The sequence below is a fragment of the Choristoneura fumiferana genome, chromosome Z (genome assembly GCF_025370935.1).
Source record: "Choristoneura fumiferana chromosome Z, NRCan_CFum_1, whole genome shotgun sequence".
Taxonomy (NCBI): domain Eukaryota; kingdom Metazoa; phylum Arthropoda; class Insecta; order Lepidoptera; family Tortricidae; genus Choristoneura; species Choristoneura fumiferana.
Window position 1 is genome coordinate 25,798,299 of NC_133472.1, and position 21,450 is coordinate 25,819,748.

The window sequence follows — 21,450 nt, forward strand, 5'->3', positions numbered from 1 at the left end:
AAGAGTAATTTAAGTATATGTATTTACATATTTAACACTGAAGATACGAGTACGGGAACAAACATTCACATTTTTGTACAAATATATATCAGCTCCCACCGGGGATCAAACCCGGAATTTCAAGCTCCATAAAGTCAGGATGCTAGTTGCTGGGCTATCCGGTAGTCTAGGTAGACCTAATATATGTACGTATCTAATCTAGGTAGATGTTAAGCAAAAATGAGGATAGGTTGACTCCGCTACACCGTGTAAGCGCATTGGACGTTGGATAATTTATTAAATCAGGCGTTACTTTGCGGAGGTCCATATCAATGAACTAAAAGAATTTCCTTGCTCACCCGCGACCTTACGATAGCTTAGCTAAGGTCGCAGGTGAGCAAGAAAATTATTTTAGATTATTGGACGTTGGACGTACTCGTAAGTTAGTCTTTTATTTACTTTCCACTTTATTTACTTACAACCAGTAAGTTATCGTTTGGCGCAGTCGGTAGGATCCGGTCCCAACTACATACGTTATCCATAGATAATATGATTTCTAATTGGGATTCCCTTTCTAATTAATCTGAAAATCAAGAGCCAGACTTTTATTTTTTGACACACTTTTGTTACATTTTGTCCGATATCAATAAATAATCTTAATCCTATTTTCTTAACCTTATTTCACATGTATGTTTTGTATTATACTTTCACGCTTAAATTTCGTAACCAATCGTGATAAAATGAAGGTAGGTATGGAGATTGTTTAAAAGTCTGTGAAGGACGTAGGATAGTTTTTATCCCGGAAAATTACAAAGTTTCTCCGAAACGCTCATTAAACGAACTCTTCGCGGAGGATATTGTGGGCTACAGCTAGTTAGTAATAAATAAAAGATGAAATCGCTGTGCAAATGCATGGGATTTGAGTTTATCATGAGCTCCACGAACATTCGCTTCAGCTTTTTATTTTTTTCATTTTATTTGCATAACTAAATATTCCTACGTATAAAGTAGGCTACGGGCAGTTCTTGTTTTATTATAATTCAGGGGCTCCTTATAAACATTTTTGTTCTTATCATGTGGTTGAAATAATAATAGTGACAAAAAGTTTTTCTTCCAAGTATTACACGATTGGCTTCTCTATTAAAATTAAAGAATATATATATCTTAGGTTGCTTTTTTCTACACGCTACTTAAGCAGCAGCACTAGCGACATCTATGTTTCGCTCTCATCGAGAGACGTAACACCCTTTCGGAACTAACCGCTCACCCAGACAAGAGATGTTGCTACTAAGCAATCAAATTATGATTGGTTATTTGGAGTCTTTTTGTACTTTTTATTTCAACTCCAAATTTGTTACTTTTACGGTTATCCCGTAAAACCATATCTAAAATACAAACTGAGACATGGATGCACAGAATTTAGAATTTAGAAATTCGTGTCTGTAATCCTGTCCAGTGGTAGTGTAGGGGTATGGCATGCAGCATGGAATGCTGAAGACCTGGGCTCGATTACCAGCGCTGGTCTCTTTTTCTGTTTTTTCTGTGCATCATTTTTGACGAGACGTCTGGTGGTAGCGTATAATAGGTATCCATATATCTGATATATCTGATCTATTAGCCCAGTTTGTTGGCAGAAATCGTTCGTTTCCAGGGCCGTGATATCATAGACAAATAAAACAAACTTAGAACCATTCGCGGACCATCAGCTAGAATAAGATGCACGAAAGATTGTACAGAAGCTGCAAGTCCAAAAATGACATGGATACAAACTAAATAGTCTATTTAAAATTCATCATCATCCCAGCCTATATATATACGTCCCACTGCTGGGCCAGGCCTCCTCTCAGAATGAGAGGGCTTGGGCCGTAGTTCTCACGCGGGCCCAGTGCGGACTGGGAACTTCACACACACCATTGACTTGCTTCGCAGGGTGTGCAGGTTTTCTCACGATGTTTTCCTTCACCGTAAAGCCATCCATCCATCTTGTTCGCTAATCCTGCCGTGAAGCAGCAGTGCTTGCACTGTTGTGTTTCGGCGTGGAGAGTAAGACAGCCGGTGAAATTACTGGCACTTGAGGTATCCCATCTTAGGCCTCTATGTTGGCAACGCATCTGCAATACCCCTGGAGTTGCAGGTGTCTATGGGCGGTGGTGATCTCTTACCATCAGGAGACCCACTTGCTCGTTTGCTATCCAGTCGAATAAAAAAAAATAAAAAAAAAAGCTAGTGGTAAATTTCAAATTTAATTTGGCACAAGAATTTCAAAAAACTCAGAGGTGCGCGCCGAGGTTTGAACCCACGATCCTCTTCTTGAGAGGCCATAGGTCAAACCACTAGGCCACCACGGCAATTTAAAATTATTTTCATTTAATTATAATAAGTAGGTACTCTTCGATGAATGATTGGTCTCGCGCGCTCGCTTGACTAGATACCGCGCTAACTAAAAACAAAACGTTCGTGAATGCGGCAACTCAATATTGAAGTGTGCGTAAGAACGGTGTAAGACAATTTGCAAGGATGCTAGTGTGCGTGACGAGTGTTGCCAGCTGCTCCACTGTTACCCGAATCTGTGGTCTACTGTTACAAAATGTATCTTGGGAAATACTTACCCCCTTATTCATAAACGACAATCAAACCTATTTTAGTTAAAATGCCGCTAAAATTCGTATCTGTCACTCCGACATTTGTATAGAAAGGGACAAAGCCATAGGCTTGCGTAGGTGGTAGGTATGATGTAGGTGTATCAATGATCAGGCCTCACTTTACAATATTTACAAATCTGAAAATTAATGGACTGAGTCACCAACTAAGAGTTGCGTACTTAACACGTTGCACCTATAGTTAAACTAATCAGGTGGTGGGGTATGCATACATTACCATACAGCTCGAAACATAAAGTCCATTTCTGGGTAGAAATACTTCGTTTCCCGTAATACCAGTAAATCGATCGGGCTTTGATAAGACGAAAAACAATTTAAAACAATTCAAATTAAATAGTGTCGAAAGATTGTACACCTTCAGTGGTAAACATAAAATATCTAGTTATGTATATATAATTTGGCACGAGGATTTGAATTTGATTCTTGTGTACGCGGCAACGAATGGCGTTTTCATCTTATACGAATTACTGATCCCAGTCCTTCTTGTAGTAGGTTTCAAAAACCATTTGCTTCGGTCAAAATTTAAAAAAAAACACATGCAGGTTTGCAAAGACCACTCGGGTCGCGCCGAGGTTTGAAACGATATTTTTGACAGGCCATAGGTTAATTTATCATTTATTATAAGTAGGTACTGTTAATAAATGAATGTTTAGATTTTTTTGACTTGCTTATATTTAATTTTTTTTTAAGGGTAAGTACCTCCTATAGATTTAAAACGAGTGTTTTTTTTTCGTCTAAGTCTATAGTCCCTTATATGCAGTGAACAGAGAGCAGTGGAAGTATCGGGGGGACGCCTTTGCTCAGCAGTGGGACAGACGCGGATCCAGCTCTCAGAAACAGTGGTCACAGCTACCCAAAAATCGGCCAAGTGCGAGTCGGAGTACGAACTCACTCATGAACAATGAACGACTTTTAAAAGTGTGTCATTACAAGTCTATTAGGGTTGTGGGCATGCCCATCGTACCCACAACGGTGGATCCGCCCTTGCAGTGGGACAGAATAGGCTAATAATAATAATAAAAAAATGATCGTTGGTTCCGATTCAGTGATCTGTTTTCATCAAAATCGAGATTCGTCGTCCACCCCTCACCCCCCCTCTGAAAACTAACTGTTATACAAGGTTTAAAACCCCCTGCCCCGCCGTTACCATGGCCGCTACCGGAGCCAGGAATAGCAGGGCCGCCGGGGGCTAGAGGTCTGGGCCGATATTGTGGGTTTTTTTTTTTTACTTGTAAATTTGGGGGAAAAATACCTTAGTCGCCACGCTCGGCAGGCGGGTTGGCGACCGCAGTTATACCAGATAGTTCGCGGAGGACGCTGCTGCCAATCCTCCGGTTTATCCCTTAGTCGCTTCTAACGACACCCACGGGAAGAGATGGGGTGGCGCAATTATCGACCGACACCACACGGTAGCACGGTACCACGGTAGATGTATTATTTATTATCTAAATATTTTATGCCACTGATATCGCTTAGTAAATTAGTTGATGCTTTAACCTGTCCTCTCCCAGAGGCACAAATTTGTGCCCAAATTCCTTTGATCCTGTTATCCTGGGAGATGACAGATTAAAACTGTAAATTAAATGCTCTACGTATTATTAAACACAACTACATAGATAATTGTTTCAGTTGGATAAATTAAGCTAGCAAAACATCCAGAATTTAACATACACGCTCTTTAGTTTATCTATACCTATAAAAGAGTAACGCCATCCTGACTGATTGACAGGTAATGCTCTTCCTAAACCACTGGACCTGGGGACTTGAAATTTGGCAGACATCCTATCCCTTGAAAGTCATAGAGATGATATTATTAGAGGCTTAGGATTTCACAATTTATGTCCAAAGTTTACTTATAGTTTTTTATTTACTTCACCAGTTATTTAGTAAATAGAATACGAATTTATTTACGGGGATCAAAAATTGAAAAAGTGCAAAGTTATATTTTCGACGGTGCCCGCAAAATGTTTTTGGAATCTGTTTTGTTTTACGTAGAAAATACAATTTTTATTTGGAAGAATATATAATTTACCTGTTTTAAGAAGATTTACCTGTTTTACAGAGCAGAATACCTCTGTAATTAGACTCTTTTTTATCCAAAAGGCATTATTTTAACGAAACTTAATTTTAAATACAAGATTCGGTTTATCCTTTTATTGCCCAATAATTTATATTTCCATAGTTATACCCGTTAAGTTTTAATTTATGAATTGATAAAATGAAATGATACGGAAAATAAAATATTACGTATCAACAACCGCGTAATTATGAAAATAAAACTTCCGCGGAAGTATAAGAAACGATTTGTTTATTGTTGTAGAACTTACCAACTCGGCGTTGTTTCAATAGTGTTTGTGTTAGCATTAGTGTTCTCCCAGGGCGGCTTTGACTGTTTCTGGAATCCAGCTCCACCTCCCGCGAACATTAATACGGGATAGCCGTCCAAACACGCAAGAACGGACACAACAATCACAATAACGCCATTCAAGGCGACAATCACCATCTGCTTATCACTAATAGGGTTTTATTTACATCACTAGAAAAGTGTCTATTCGAAAAGAAAAATGGAGCCGTTACTTTGAATTTGACGTATTCGAAATTCTCATTGTTCTTTTTTGTGGCGGACACTACACGTAAGGATGGTATTTTCCCACACGTCCGCAATGGTAACGAGCGTCGTCGATGAGACGATTTCTTAGAATATTTTCAGAGTACGTAAAGTATTCCGGGAGTTTGATACCGCGTCCCGCTCGCGTGTCTGCGGCCCGACGGCTTGTTTTATTTTTGGTGCGGACAGTTTTTACATTTGCGTAATTGCATAAGCTCTCAAAATTTTATGATTGGTTAATTAGATGAAATTGGTCCAATCAAATTACTTATGGATAATGTGTCTATTGTTTCGCTGAAATGTACATGTCAGAATTAATTTTAGTTCTGTGACTAGCTATTTTAATTTCGCGCGCTTGTAATGTCTACTTTAGCACGACTGTATGAGTCTCTCTTTCGTGGGACTGAATTTGTATGAATGTATCGCGGGATAAGAATTCGGATTTGAAAGAATGTCGACGTTCCTGAAAAAAAAGAAGCTTATATAGCATTGAATAATAAGAAAAATAACTGAGTTATTAAAAAACACATCAGATAAGATTTGTATTTGTCTGTAATCTGTAATATACAATAAACCTAGTTATTGATCGAATTCGATAAAAGTTTGGCAAAACAATTGTCGTTATCTCTCTCGTCCTTGATTTTTTCATACTGAAAGAGAATATAACACCACCAAGCTAAGTTTGCACCTCACACTTAACAAGAACAGTTAAAAAATTAAAAAAAAAAATAGGAGACGGAAATTCGTAATACGCGTATCGGCGACAAAGAATGAAAGCTGCTAATGCTAAAGTTGTTGAATTTTAAATTTAATTTTATCTCCACCTCATTTAGATGGCAAACGAGCAAGTGGGTCTCCTGATGGTAAGAGATCACCACCGCTCATAAACATCTGCAACACCAGGGATATTGCAGATGCGTTACCAACCTAGAGCCCTAAGATGGAATACCTCAAGTGCCAGTAATTTCACCGGCCGCCTTACTCTCCACGCCAAAACACAACAGTGCAAGCACTGCTGCTTCACGGCAGGATTAGCGAGCAAGATGGTGGTAGCAATCCGGGCGGACCTTGCACAAGGTCCTACCACCTGCTGCAAGTGCTGGGTACAAACTTAGCTTGGTCGTGTGAAGTCGTGTCATACCTAAAACTTGGTGTTCCTATTTTGTATCCAGTGATAAGTTATATTTATAACATTGAAATTAAATGATCGACTGAACACGGTAATGCAATGCAACTCTTGCGGTTTTTTTTTCACTTCATGTAGTACAGATTATAAGGCTTAGGTGCAATACGGACTAAGCTCGTGCGCCGGTATTGCTTGTACTCGTACCTGCAGTGTCGAATTGACTCCATGGGAGTAAATATTACAACAATGTTACTAAAACACGAGAAGCATCAATAGGGAAAATAAAAGCTAGCAATTTAAATTTTAATGGAAAAATGCTAGTTTTAATGAGGCTTTATTTTTGGTTGCCGATATTTATTGGTGTACCAAAATATGCAGTTTAGTTATTCGTTATAGCTATTAATGCAAAAATCAAAGAGGTAAGGTGATCTTTTGGTCTGCCGTAGTCGGGTAATAAAACTAAACTTTTAGTTATAAGGCACGTAATCTGCATCTAGACACGCGGTAGCGTGTCAAGCCAAGTTCAAGCTAACAGAACTGGCGAGCAGCACCGTGTGTAATTTTACTCGAACCATTTGGAGCCGTTTTTGACCCTCTCATAACTTAAAAACTGTTTTACAAAACATGTCAAATTTGGCTCATTTGTTGAGACTTGTGAGATGCATTATGTGCTCCAAATTTCATAAATACACCTCAAACGGTTATTTAGATATTGACATCCAAAAATCGACATTTTTATCACTGACTCATCTATAGATCAAAATTCTAACCCACTTCCAGTTGACCTAGAAAGTTCAAATTTGGCATCCAGATTGGTAGTTGGATGATACAAAGGAATAAATTAAAAACTAGTAGTTATTTTTTATCATTTTATTACAATTTTGAAATTAAATTATCTCTGTACAAAAAGTAATGATATCCCATTAAAACATAAATGTGAAATGAGAGCCAAGTTCAATATTATTTATGATTATATGCCTTGATTGTTGACTATAACGGCAAAAGAAGTAAGATCGAAATGGGTGCAAATTCAATGGTCACTCCTGAAATTTATTTGTATTTTTTTTTTTATAACAACTTAAAATACCATTTCTTCTTAGGATAATATATTGAAGCCTAAGGTCGGACTTGGCTAGTTTTCATATACGAATTAGCTTTAGTATATGAGAACTAGCCAAGTGAGACCTTAGGCTTTAATATATTATCCTGTTATAAGAAGAAATTGTATTTTAAGTTGTTATAAATTATTTTATATTGATATAAATAAGCAATTCAATGGTGCGTGTGAAGTTCCCAATCCGCACTGGGCCCGCGTGGGAACTACGGCCCAAGCCCTCTTGTTCTGAGAGGAGGCCTGTGCCCAGCAGTGGGACGTATATAGGCTGGTATGATGATGATGATGATGTTATAAATAAATTTCAGGACTGACCATTGAACATGGTACCCATTTAGATCTCATCATCATCATCATCATCATCCCAGCCTATATACGTCCCACTGCTGGGCACAGGCCTCCTCTCAGATCAAGAGGGCTTGGGCCATAGTTCCCACGCGGGCCCAGTGCGGATTGGGAACTTCTTCTTTAGATCTCATATTATGTCGTTAAAGTCAACAATCAAGGCATATAATAATATTGAACTTGGCTCTCATATTACATTTATGTTTTGATGGGATTATATATATACTAGTAAATGCCACCCAATCTCATTCTTACCCATGTACTTTTAAACATCCCTTATCCAGGGTATCGAGTATCAAAGTTATTCAAAAAAGATAAAACTTATATTTGCGATAACGCCGCGGAGGATTGCGTGTTTCTACTAAATATCAAGCGAACAGCTGGAAAGCTTCGTTGGTTTACTTTATTTGGGTCCCATTAGCCGTGCTAATGCCAAATTTAACCCCGTTTTACGATGTTCACCGCAACACTTAACTTATAGTTGCCTATTTAAAAGAACTTTATTTTCATTTTCTTGACCCATATATATAGTCAGTAATATAATAATAAAGTAATCTTTGTTTGTCGAAGCATAAGCTTTGGAGTTTTTGAACTGATTAAAAAAATCACGGTTTTATCTCCGGAAAAGATAAGAGTTTCCCGGGAATCTAAGTTCCCACGAGACGTATACTATTTGAATTACGAGCAAGAGCTAGTAAATGATAAACAAATACAAAGACAAATTATATAGTTCATATTAAGAAATGTAGAACAATGCTGCACTAAATTCAGTTCTTACACATTTACAAGAGCTCCGACTTACCTGCAAGTAAATAAATATTGAATTAGGAACTTTAATGCCGACCGTCGACCAAGAAATTGCTTTACCACCCTCTGGTTCAATGTAATTTCCACTTCATAAACGTTAAGCTATTTTTAAAATCAATATCAAGTCAATCTTTTTGCAATTTTATCTAGAAGGAAATCGTGAAGCATTTTCTTGGTTGTATTAACCTATATTTTCATCGATTTTTTACTCTACGTAACCTTTTCCCAGAAAATTACAACATTTCCCTCCGTGCTGCAGAGTTTGTCAGTTGCAGTATTGCAGTTTTTGTAGAAAAATGTTTGTAGCGTGGTCTACCAATTAAAATGCCAGTCCCAGCGCAATACGAGTAAAAAGATACGCAACTCGTATGAAAGTATGACCGATATGAACAGCTTTTTCCAGTGCCGGTTCTGGTCATGAGAGATTAAATAGTTTATTGAATCAGGCATTACTTTGCAGAAGTCCATATTAATGAATATAGATATCGTAAGGTCGTGGGTGAGCAAAGTAATAAAACTTCAAAAGTGCAATAGTGATACTGTGGTTAAATAATAATTAGCTCACCTTTCCTGAGTCTTGTCTGTGGATGTGGCTGAGCTCTGCTCCCGGCGCCGGTCATGCACCAATCCCATAAACTTGCCGATCCATGGATTCTTCGAGCCGTGCCCCATTCCCGACTGCCACATAGTCATTGTGGCAGTCGGGTGTAGGCACGGTCTGGTTAAATGGACTTAAAGATTGGCTTCCATTTTGATTTCCATTTTGTAGATTTTTTTTTATTGGGAGTACCATCCATTAGTAGGCCAAGTATACATATCTAGGTTTTGATAACCAAACGTCATTATTGAAATATTTTTTTTACAGATTTAGATTGTCTTTCCTTCGCGTCGTGTCGCTTTTGTTGGGGATTATCACGATATTTCTTTCACGTGTTTTTCAAAATTTTATCAAAAATGCAACAATTTACTCTGAATTTGTTAAGGACTTTAAAATATTAAACGAATCTTCGAGAAGCAGCTAGTTCCATTTATAAAGAAGGTAAGGTTTTATGGTTGGTAGTTAACTCGGGTCTTACGTCCGTATTATGCTAAGATGTACATTTTAAATTCAAATCCGGACATACATTGCGAAAAACGCAGAGGCGCGAGGCTGGGCTTATCCCGACGACGACTCTCTATTTGAGTTGCGGCCTCGCGGCAGGTCGGAACATTCGGCTGCCACAGGTCTTTACTTTTAAACTGATAAACGAAAAAAATACAAACATGAAGTTAAATATGTTTAGTTCACTAGCTACATTTAAAAGCACCTAATAATCATTAGATTATTACAAAGGCCAAGGTGCTACTTTGCGTGTAGGTTTATGTTATGATATTATCATTTTATGAAATTAAGAACGAATAGTGTCAGAATGTTCAAGTGAATTTCCTATTGCAGCTGTCGATTAATTTTTAATGTTTTGAATTTTTCTTGTATACTGGCCTGAAACAAAGAAAAAATATTATTAGGTACATGCAAACCACTTTCTCTAAATACTTAAGTTATTTTGTGTACATTTTCAGGTCTCTTACATGATAAATACCTATTGCATTATGAAGGATTCTATTAACCCCGTTTGGTCCTACATATAATTGCATTTTCCATACACCTAATCTTAATTTTCCACAAGTGCATTTTTCCGCATTCACGTATTACACTTCACATACCTGCCTCTACATATGAAGGAAGGCACGGAAAAAACATGTCTTGTCACCTTTTTTTTATTTAGATTTAGAACTCGCAAAGTACTTGACTTACCATTGAATTAAATAATCTGAAAATAATAGAAAATATATATTTTTTTAACTTTTAAAGAAATTGTAACCATAGTAATTGTTCGTGATAACTAAATAACTTTCGAACCGCTATAACTCAAAAAGTTGCTAAGGTGACTATAGACATGTTCTTTCCGTGGAAACTTCACATTCACATCTCAACCTAAATGCCAATTCGAATAAATAATCTTAATTTAATTTTTATTCACCTTTAGGTAAGTATTGATCGAAAAGAATTAAAAATAAATCATATTCAGTACTTTTAATTTTATCTGTAATTAACCTGCAGTGAAGAATTAGCCTCAATCTCACCGGTATCTTAGGATTAGTTTTTAACCGACTTCAAAATAAGGAGGTTATCAATTAGGTTGTATTTTTTTTATGTTTATGTCAGCCGAAAGACGTCCACTGATGGACAGGCCTCCCCCAAGGCTTTCCACTCAGACCGGTCTTGTGTGTCTTATTTATGTTGCTCAGAACTCCGTCATTTATGAACAAATTTGAAATTTTTTTTTAGTTCGTTTAGGAATGCCTTCAATTAGGTCCCATAAGCACCAAATCAGTATGTGATGGTAGGATGCTAAGGAAATCGAGGGAACTCTTCAAATATAGGGATACCTATGGTAATTTGGATATATTTAGTTGTAACTCGTGCTTTTGCTCTTGAAAAATCATCAGTAGGTGAAGTGGAACTGATTATGAAGACCACATTTGACCAATAGAGCTACAACTTACTCAATAACAAATACTTCACGGGCTGAATTTCAATTACTTTAACACAGTTGCTAAGCTCATAGTAATAATATGATGAAATGGATCGGGTGGTGGAGCACCAAGACTCTTCAATAATGAACGTCTCTGCATCGAAAAAAGCAATCTTTCGTAAAAGGTGACGAGCAATTGACCTTAAACTATTGTATCTTAGATAATTTACAGTAAAAAGCGTGTAAAAATTTTTTATAACAAAAATTTGAACCAACTACAAAAAACTATGAAAATATTTTTCTACCACTCTGAAGTCGGTCCCTCAGCACGAGCCAGCAGGAGTAATTAAAGCCCGTGATAGAGATCGTTTAATCCAAGAATTTCCAAACTGTGACTGTATTCAGTAAAATCAAAGAAGTGGAGTCATTGTAGGTTTTAGTGTAAATTTGAGACTAATTGGGGTAATTGTTGCAATCTGCAGTATGTCTAAACTATTAAGACAATTGCATAATAATTGCATGGGTACGTAATTAATCAGGTTAAGACAATATATTATTCGTATACCTATTACAACATCTTTGTTAACAAACCGATAAGATAAGTCCATGATCGTATTAATTAGATAAATGTTAAAGGTTACTTTTTAATACGAACAGTACAGAGAAAAAAAAAAATATCTAACCCTACGGGGCCAGCGCAACCTCTCGTCAATACAGAACACAATGGCCGAAATATAATGTTGAAGACTCTTGATGTACGAAACCTTTTATTATAATTGAGTGAGAAACTCACTTTGTCCTGCACCAGTGCCGAGGTGGCTGAGCCGGCACCGGCACCGTGTCCTATCTTCAGAACTGTGAGCCCATCTCGGCATAAATTCATACCTTATGTTCAGAAGAAATGAGCTTTGAAATATCTCGTAAGGCGCTAGTTATACTCACGCACGTAAAGAACAACCCGTAATAGCATATCCGATCCGTACAAGTATTATGTATGTATTAATGACTTATTATAGGTTCCATTTCAGTTGTATATATATATGTACACTACTACATACGAGATGGGCGGCACTTAAGTTTTCTATTTTTATCTAACTCAAAACGCGGCATGTTTCTCTCATTTATTATCATCATCCATCATCATCCCAGCCTATATACGTCCCACTGCTGGGCACAGGCCTCCTCTCAGAACAAGAGGGCTTGGGCCATAGTTCCCACGCGGGCCCAGTACGGATTGGGAACTTCACACACACCATTGAATTGCTTCGCAGGTTTGTGCAGGTTTCCTCACGATGTTTTCCTTCACAGCATAGCTCGTGGTAAATTTCAAATGTAATTCCGCACATGAATTTCGAAAAACTCAGAGGTACGAGCCGGGCTCGTTTATTATACAAAAAATAAAATAAACCAGATAAAAATGCAACTTTACTGTCCTTTTAGAAAGCATGCCAAAACGGGCATTGGCATTTATGGTACGAAAATTACTCTGAGAATGCTGACTTTGACGGCCTTTTAAAGTTATTCGTTATGAATCATTGGGCACGGAATTTTTGAGAGTTATATAATTATAACCTGTAGCAATTTTCATAGAAGTGGTTGTAAGTTAGGATTTACGATGCACAGACAGAATAAAACAAGCGGTGGTTATTTCGCCAAAAGAAACCTATTCAGTTTCAAAGGCAGTTGTCTCAGCACCGGCGAGGAAACGATTGGCTATAGACTATTTTCTCGCTCAAGAAACGAAAAAAAGATATAAAATCCTGTGTGCGTAAAAGAGACACATAATAGTTGATCGCTGTCTGTTCGCACTGCCGGCGACAACTCGCTCTTACCTACATCTTTTGTTGCAGCGACAAGAGCTACTAAACTCGCTGAGCTATAAAACTAGCTCAGCGATACTCGCTCAACGATGTTAGCTTGGCGGCCGCCCAGCTCGAGATAGTGGAGCGATTAATCGTCCGTCGCACTCGAACACTCGCTTATCAGCCGAGCGACAAAAGTACACTCCCTTCTCTTCTCGCTGCTCGCCCACTCGTTTCTACTAGGTACTAACTACTCGCTCTACTCGCTTCTCGCTCATCGTCGGCGGTATGACAGTGCCTAAATAGTTACCAAAGTTTCATGTTCTTTATTTATTGATGTTGACGACCCCCGTACTCCGTAGATTAAATTAATAATTTTATTGTAGAACTACATTTGAATCGTGCAGCATAAACAAATAAATGAAAAAAATGTCATTCATGATATTATTTATTTAGTAAATCATAAAGATACTCTTGACAGTATGCAGCCTTCCTAATTGACAACAAATAAGCACGTCGGATGATGTCTTTTACCTAATGTTTTTTTCTAGATCATAACTAATATATAATTAGGTATTTAAGTTACGTGGTTATAAAAACAAAGGAAGCGTCAATTACTGTACAACATGTACATATGTACCTACTTATAATTTAAGAATGAGGTTTTCAAGTAAAATCTCTAATTTCATTCGAACAACAATCAGTAAACTGCGAACTGGTCTCGTGCTCTAAGGGTTCTGTATACCTAAATATAAAACTCAGCAAAAAATGAGTTTGTATTTCAAAGTATTTATTTAAAAATACGGTTAATTTTTGGATTTTCTTATGGTTCCGTACACAAAGAGTGAATAACTGAGACTTCCGCTACGCTGTCCATCCATTCGTTAGTCTGTCTGTCACAGGGCTGGACGTCAAAAATAGACATTTGAAATTTATATGTAATGTAATGTGTTCAAGCCGTGGTGGCCTAGTGGTTTGACCTATCGCCTCTCAAGCCGAGGGTCGTGGGTTCAAACCCCGGCTCGCACCTCTGAGTTTTTCGAAATTCATGTGCGGAATTACATTTAAAATTTACCACGAGCTATGCGGTGAAGGAAAACATCGTAAGGAAACCTACACAAACCTGCGAAGCAATTCAATGGTGCGTGTGAAGATCCCAATCCGCACTGGGCCCGCGTGGGAACTATGGCCCAAGCCCTCTTGTTCTGAGAGGAGGCCTGTGCCCAGTAGTGGGACGTATATAGGCTGGGATGATGATGATGATGATGTAATGTGTATGTCTATCTGCTATAACAATAGAAGTAAAATTTAGGAAAAAAACTTGTTAGATACGTATTCGATGTATCTCTATACCAAATACACACCCCAAAATAAGAATGATAACAGCGATAGCTAAGCTGTATATCAACAAAAGTTGCAAACAAATTGTTGTCGTTATTATGTTTTAATAAAAACTGGTCAAGTAAGAAGTCTTAAAAAAAAACAATCTTTATAATTTGTCTGTTAGTGGCTGTACTCTATGAAGTTATAACCTTAAAAATCAGATATGTAGTCAGTTTGATTGATTAGGATCTGTCTTTCTTCGCCTTTCTTCTTACCAAATTTCATAATTCTATGTTAACAAGAAGTAAGTACGCCATATGATTTCTGTCCAACGGCTTTGATCACCTGAACTCAGGAACCTATTTTTAACAGTTTAAGGAGACTGTTGCTCTAAGAGTTACGCACATATGTATTAATTTCAACTTGATATCAACACGCGTTCTTGAAAATAATACCGACTGACAGATAGAAATAAAAAAAATATCTTATAAAATCTAGTTTTTTCCTTTTGAGGAACGGAACCCTAAAAAATGTATTTTTCGGTTAGTTGGTGTGACGTAAGTACCTATTCGATTAAGTGAATAGCCAAGATTCTTAAGCTACTTGGCCAACCAAAAATATATTTTAGAAACCTCGCTCGACTTGGCACATGTACAATAATGTTCTCATCGAGTAAAGATGCCGAAGAAGCGAGAAAAATATTTTTTAGCATATTGTTATAAAGGATTTAAAGCACCATTTATGGATGATTACGTCAACTATTTATTGTACCTACATTCTTGGTATATTAGGGCTTAAGGATACTAAGCAGCTTTATGCACTATGTTGACATCGCATTTTATTATAGGTAAGTAGAATACAGGATTTGATAATAAGATTTTGAGCATATAAAAAAATACATCTAGGTAGGTAATTAAATAGATATTTTAAGCATACCTACTCGTAAATCATGAAAGTCTGTGCAGTTTAGTCCCTTTGTATATGTACTGAGCTAGTGAAACTAGCTTGTGCTCGTTCATTTTCTTATGCACAAAAAATAAATAGTTTTGCAATTCTTTTTCAGTTGTTTTTGTAAACATCGCCACTACAGTTTCGTAAAATTTGCATTATAATATCCCTTGCAATTTAGGACTGTCGATCGTGCACGCAGGGAACGGATTTTTGAATATGCCGCAGTGAAAAAAAAACATTAAATACATATAAAAATAAAACTATCTCGAATTTAAAATACAATTTTAATCCTCATATCATGGCATCCAGGGTCGTGCCAGCTAAAACCTTAACGAAGGTTTATCCAGTCGTTTGTTTCTGAAATACGTTTCCGAAATAGATCAATGTAGTAGGTACTTTTCAGTACTTGTTCCCATCCGGTTTAGTGATAAATTGGAATAACTCTTCCCCCAAATGTAGAAGTTGTTTGTAAACGTTTTAAAACACAATCGTACGTAATTCGCCGTTTACACACAATCAGGGTGGAGGCCGGCGCGGGGCGACGCGGCGGGCGCATCGCGTGCGCCACGCGAGCGTCTGCACGCCGCCTTCCTCCTAGGCCGACGCACGCCGCTGCAACCGAAACGCATCCACTGTCTGCTGTTTTGCCGGACACATCGTAGAAATTGCAACCGATAAAAACATAACAGTTTTACGTGCGGTTTATCTAATATTCAATCTACATTCCATCTAAATACTCCTGTAGGATGTCCGGAATTATGATGGCAGCTTAGGAACTTTAGGAGTTGGTTGATACACTTGAGTATTAGGAAGTTTTAACTGGCTTAGATTTATTAAAAAAACAACAATTTTCAAAACTTCAAAACCACCTTCTGTCGCATTCGCATAAATCAACCGTAATGCCACACATACTCAACTATCACCAACGCTACACATGTGCGTCTCAAAGCTAACGAGAATGACCAGATTCAAACTATATATGTATAGGATTCATTCTATAAGCAACAAGGTGCACAATCTACATCTCTCTCATTTCTTCTCACTGTGCATAAATTACTGTTCGCCTATCTTTAAGTTTTCCTTTCCTGTTTAGGTTAGCTTGAAAAGATCCCTTTTAGGGATAAATTCGCCTTTGTACTCTTTTGTTTTGTTATTTTCTTTTTGTATTATTTTTGTGTTTTATGTACAATAAAGTATTTACATACATACATACACAATCTACATCTTTCTCACGGGAAAAACAACGTAGCTCGTTGTTACGAGTACACAGAAAAGAGGGAGAGCAGGTTTTGTGTTAAAACCGTGACGCACAGACGTATCTGGCGTGCAACGTTTTTGTTTTTGAAAAAAGAAGACCCTATTGCAGTTCTTTCCACGCGGCATAACTCAGTCTGATACTTCATCAGTAGTTAGTCAAAAAGTAGTAGTAGTAGTAGTAGTAGTAGTAGTAGTAGTCAAAAACAACATTTTGAGCTTAAATTAAATGCTTTACTGCGTGCGAGCTGGCGCAATTGTAACAGTTTGGGTCGGCCTGAGGGAACCAGCACAGCAACAGGCAGGAAGGGTAAAAAACCCTAAACTATTATTAAAACTTAAAACCGGCCAAGAGCGTGTCGGACACATCCAAGATAGGGTTCCGTTGCCATTACAAAAAAAATCAAGTACTTAATATTTTTCTAAGAATTTCGTATTGCGTACGGAATCTTCCAAGTTTAGGTATATTGTATATCTTAGGCTGCTATTTATTCTTAAACTACTAATAATTCTCTAGCAATCATAGCCGTTATAATTTTCCTTGTAAATTTTATATACTTACTACCATATTGAATTTTTCCAAATTTTTCAACCCAACAGTTTAGATTTTAGAGAGGGGACGGTCGATTTTATTGTTTTTTTTTACTTTAAAGTCGAATATTTCGCAAACAGATAACTGAATCGAAAAATCTTGGCAACTCCCCAATGGTCTTAAAAGACCTATCCCACGATACCCCACACTACGGGTATAGGGTTAGTCGAGTAAAAAAATCGTCCCCACTTTAAGTCTATGCGAGGTACTTACCCTATTTTTTTTTTGTTATTTTACCACTTTGTCGGCGTGACTGATATGTTTATTCATGCCAAATTACAGCTTTCTAGTACCAACGGTCTCTGAGCTTAGCCGCGGACGGACAAACAGACAGACAGACGGACAGACATGGCGAAACTATAAGGGTTCCTAGTTGACTACGGAAGCCTTAAAACTATTATCAGTTAAGTACGGGACATCTGATTTTTGATACCATTTTTGAAGGTAACTAGTGAATTCTTGTCATGCTAATAATAATTTGCGAAAGATAAACTATGACATTCGAAACACGAAATTGCCGAAGGATACTGATTAACAATATAGAACTGCTGTATCTAAATTTAGCAATTATTAGTCCCGGGCTATTCATACTGACCCCTTTCTAGCATTGTCAGAGGGCAAAATATTGTCTGCAGCGCTATTTTTACGTCCACAGCAGATTAAAAACTGGAGAGTTCACATTCCTACAATGATTCTTATTCTACTAAAACAACGGTTATGGCAGTACTTATATAAACGGGCGTTTTAAAAAAATCGGCCAAGAGCGTGTGGGACGCCCAAAATAGGGTTCCGTAGCCATTACGAAAAAATTAAGTAATATTTTTCTAAGGATTTCGTATTTTATACGGAATATTCCATAGTTTAGGTATAATTTTATACCTTAGGCTGCCATTTACTCTTAAACTACTAATAATTCTCAAGCAAACGTTTGATATACTTACTACCATTCTGAGTTTTTTCAAATTTTTCCACCCACCGATTAAGACTTTAGAGGGGGGACGCTCGATTTTAATGAAATTTTACACTTTAAAGTTGATTATTTCGCAAACATATCGCTGAAACGAAAAATCGTCTTAGCAAACCCCTAATGGTTTTAAAAGACCCTTTAAATTAAGGAATGATTTGTCTACATTTCCGCACGGAAAGAGTTTAAAAGATTGAGTAGATTTTTAAGTTCAAGCCCATTATGACGAATTGCAAAAGGTTCGTGCGGCCGACTCGCCAGTTTAGTCCACGGTTTGCACGCCTACGAGATTAATAGCGGGAAAACGCTGCTACGCGCTACGAACTACTCGCTACGAGCTACTGCTGTAGTATTTCGTCGCAACTTTAGTGTAAAATTAGGGCTTATAGATTTCGAGCTGGACACGTAGGGCTCTACAAGAGATCTGATTACTTTTTGACAGCGCGAGCTACATGGTTTCGTCTTGGCAACATTTAACTTGATTTTTTTTGGGGGATTTCATTTATTCGAGTGAATCATAAGTGAAAATATCGTGAACAGCAACACATAAAAATACAAGCTATAAATGCAAGCTTATATTTAACTTGCAATGTGTGTATGTATGTAACTCTCTCTGTGTATGTATGTACTCGTGTATGTAATATGTATTATGTAATGTACTGGTCAAATCTTGCAAGTTCAATTTGACGCACTTCCAGAAATCAAATTGACTTGAAATTTGGCATACTTATGTAAATTTAGTAACATTAATAATCTGGTAGTGACATCCTGGTAGTCCGGCCAGAATCGTCTCCACAGGACGGAAATCCTCAACGGTTGATGGAATCAATTTGAAAATTGTAACGAAAGTGTAGTTTAGCAGACAACGCAAGTGCAGGAAACAAAAAGTAGTCAGCGAAAAAAATGTAATAAGTAAAAATGGCATTTTTATTTTTAGAGGCTTTTATGTTGCTGACTGTACTTTTTGTTATCTGAACTTGCTTTGTCAACTAAACTATTTCTTTACCATGTTTCAAGTCGATTCCATTAACCATTGAGGAGTTCCGTCCTGCGGAGACAATCTTGGCCGGACCACCAGAAGGACACTACTAGATTATCGTAATGTTACTAAATTCACCTACATAAGTATGCCAAATTTCAAGTCAATCTAATTACCTACATACAATGCATTTTTACCTTTTATTTATGTATTTATACACATTGCAAATTAAATAAAAGCTTGTACTTATAATGTTTTTTTTTCACTTAATATGATTCACATAATCAACAATAACAACGAAAAATGAGCAGAATTTATAACAGTTTACAAATATTTTGACCAGGTTCGATTCCCGCCGGTATGACAGCTAAATCAAAAAATTTGAATACCATTTTTATCAAAACTAAAATGAAGCCATGGTTCCTAAGAACAGATTTCGCCATCTCTCATAGTTTCTGATTTCTCCCTACTGACCGATTTGGATTGATCATCCTGTATAGGTCGAGAAGATGATGTTGTTAACCATATTTTTACAAGCGCTATAATGTCATTGAACGAACTCATTGAATTCGTCGTGTGTTCATATGTACACTACTTTCAACGCTACGGGTTATAAGTGAAAACATCTGACGGCGTATACTTAATACCTACTCTACTCCACTTTTTGTGGTCACTACTCGATCCCTATTTAACGCCCAGCCAGGCGGGGGCTGACCGGAATCGCACCGGTCGATTAAAAATAAGTTCACGTCAACATGTTAAAGTTGATCGGAGGTGCGATAGGGCCAGTTAAATGACTTTTCGTGGCGAACGCCTGTGAAACAGTTGGCGTGCATGTCGCCGCCACGTGGCACGGCCGCCGCATTCCGCGGATGATGTCCGGCAACCGATTATACCGCCTCCACCGCGCCTAATGTTAAACCTAGTTTTTCTTACGGTCAACGGCAGCGAATGTTGCTTGTCGAAACCAAAGACAACGATAAGGCTTTCCCTGTCAACTTGGATGTGGTTCTGTGGCGTTACGGGTCATATTACTTTCTGAAGGGTGTTTTCTAATTAATAAGTAAATCCGTTACGTGGATTCGAATTTCTACAAATGTATAGGTACTGCAGGCAGGTGGTACTCACTAACAACAAAACTATCTAAAAGTCAAACTTTTCCCTGAATTTAAATGTATGGTATTTTTAATTAATTTAAATGTTTTGAAGGTATTACAAATGTAGACATAGAAGTTATGAAACTAATTTAGTGAATATAGTTATCCGGTGGGTATTCAACTCCTATTTGAATAGTAGAGCGTCTCGCTAAGATGGTCGTAGTTGTATTGTAATAATTCTGTAAAAACGCGATTATATCTGAAAACCCAGCTGACTTACCGGCACAATAAATTAGTTTCGGCGCCGAACACCGAACCACTACAACCCAGCTACATCCCAGGCAACAACATCGACACAGAAAGGAAAGACAACGAACTCGCAGTCAAACTCGTGAACCAGACGTCCCGCCGGCGCTGCAGTCGGATGCACCTCACGAGAGTTTATTTATTCGCGGAGGCCAGCGCGCCAGGTGCATACAGGTCGCGAGAGCCGCTCGGGAAACTTTTGGGCTGCGGGAGAAGGCGCGGGCGGCCGGCACGCGCGGACTCGACGGAGTGCGCCGCGACTGCCGCAGTGTCGCATAAGGCTGTGCGCCGCTCCGAACAACCTCTTATCGAAGCCGCTTACAACTGCATATGAACGCTTACAAATAGGTACAACAGGATCGAATTAACTTCCAAAAAAATGTGACTCGGATATCCTGAAAAATTTGACTGCTTTTGTTAGAAATAGCGAAACAAATAAGTTTCTGTCACAACGTATACATGTGCTTATTAAAACTAACAATGAAATATAACTTTTATTTCATCTATTGCAAAGTGTGTAATTTATTACTTAAGAGAGTTAAAAAGCAATTGTAAGTCATCGATATCAGTAGTTCCCAAAGCGAGGGTCCCATCCCTGACGCTGCGCGCGCCTTCTAGCGCACCGGCCGACCCCCGAACGGTTTTGATAACAAAGAACCGCACACATTTAAACTTCTCATTAATTTTTAGTCACTGCAGTGAAATAGAATTCACACCTTCCGGATATTTTCTAGTTAAGCTTGACCTCATCTTGAGAATATAGGTTGGTGCCGCCCGGCGCTGCCTAGTGTTGTAGTTAAATAGGTAGGTAGGTACGCGGTAACGCTTGAGCCGCGTTTTCATTGGCGCATGTTTAATGATGGCATTGCAATGCTCGCAGAATGACAAGGAATCTCATTCAGTAATTAGGATTGGGGACTTAAATTATTCGTCTGTACAACATGTAATGAATGCTTTTTTCTCAGAATACGTAGGTTTGTGTTAAGGGCTAGTACAGAAGCAAGGCGATGCTGGTTAGCTATGCCGC

At 37.9% G+C, this 21,450-nt stretch overlaps 1 protein-coding gene across 2 annotated transcripts in view; it reads right to left on the bottom strand.

The window, feature by feature from the left end:
- Positions 1-20,611, bottom strand: part of Sh (Potassium voltage-gated channel protein Shaker) — a 307,044-nt gene extending 286,433 nt beyond the window's left edge. The window contains exons 1-2 of one of the 2 annotated variants that reach the window (XM_074094256.1): positions 20,495-20,611; positions 9,205-9,457 (exon numbers count right to left, since the gene is read on the bottom strand). In XM_074094256.1, the coding sequence (XP_073950357.1) occupies positions 9,205-9,332 (128 nt within the window). In that variant the 5' untranslated portion in view covers positions 9,333-9,457; positions 20,495-20,611. Of the gene's footprint in view, positions 1-4,966; positions 5,316-9,204; positions 9,458-20,494 lie in introns of those variants that run through there. The other variant, XM_074094247.1, reaches the window with a different exon arrangement.
- Positions 20,612-21,450: the final 839 nt, after the last annotated feature.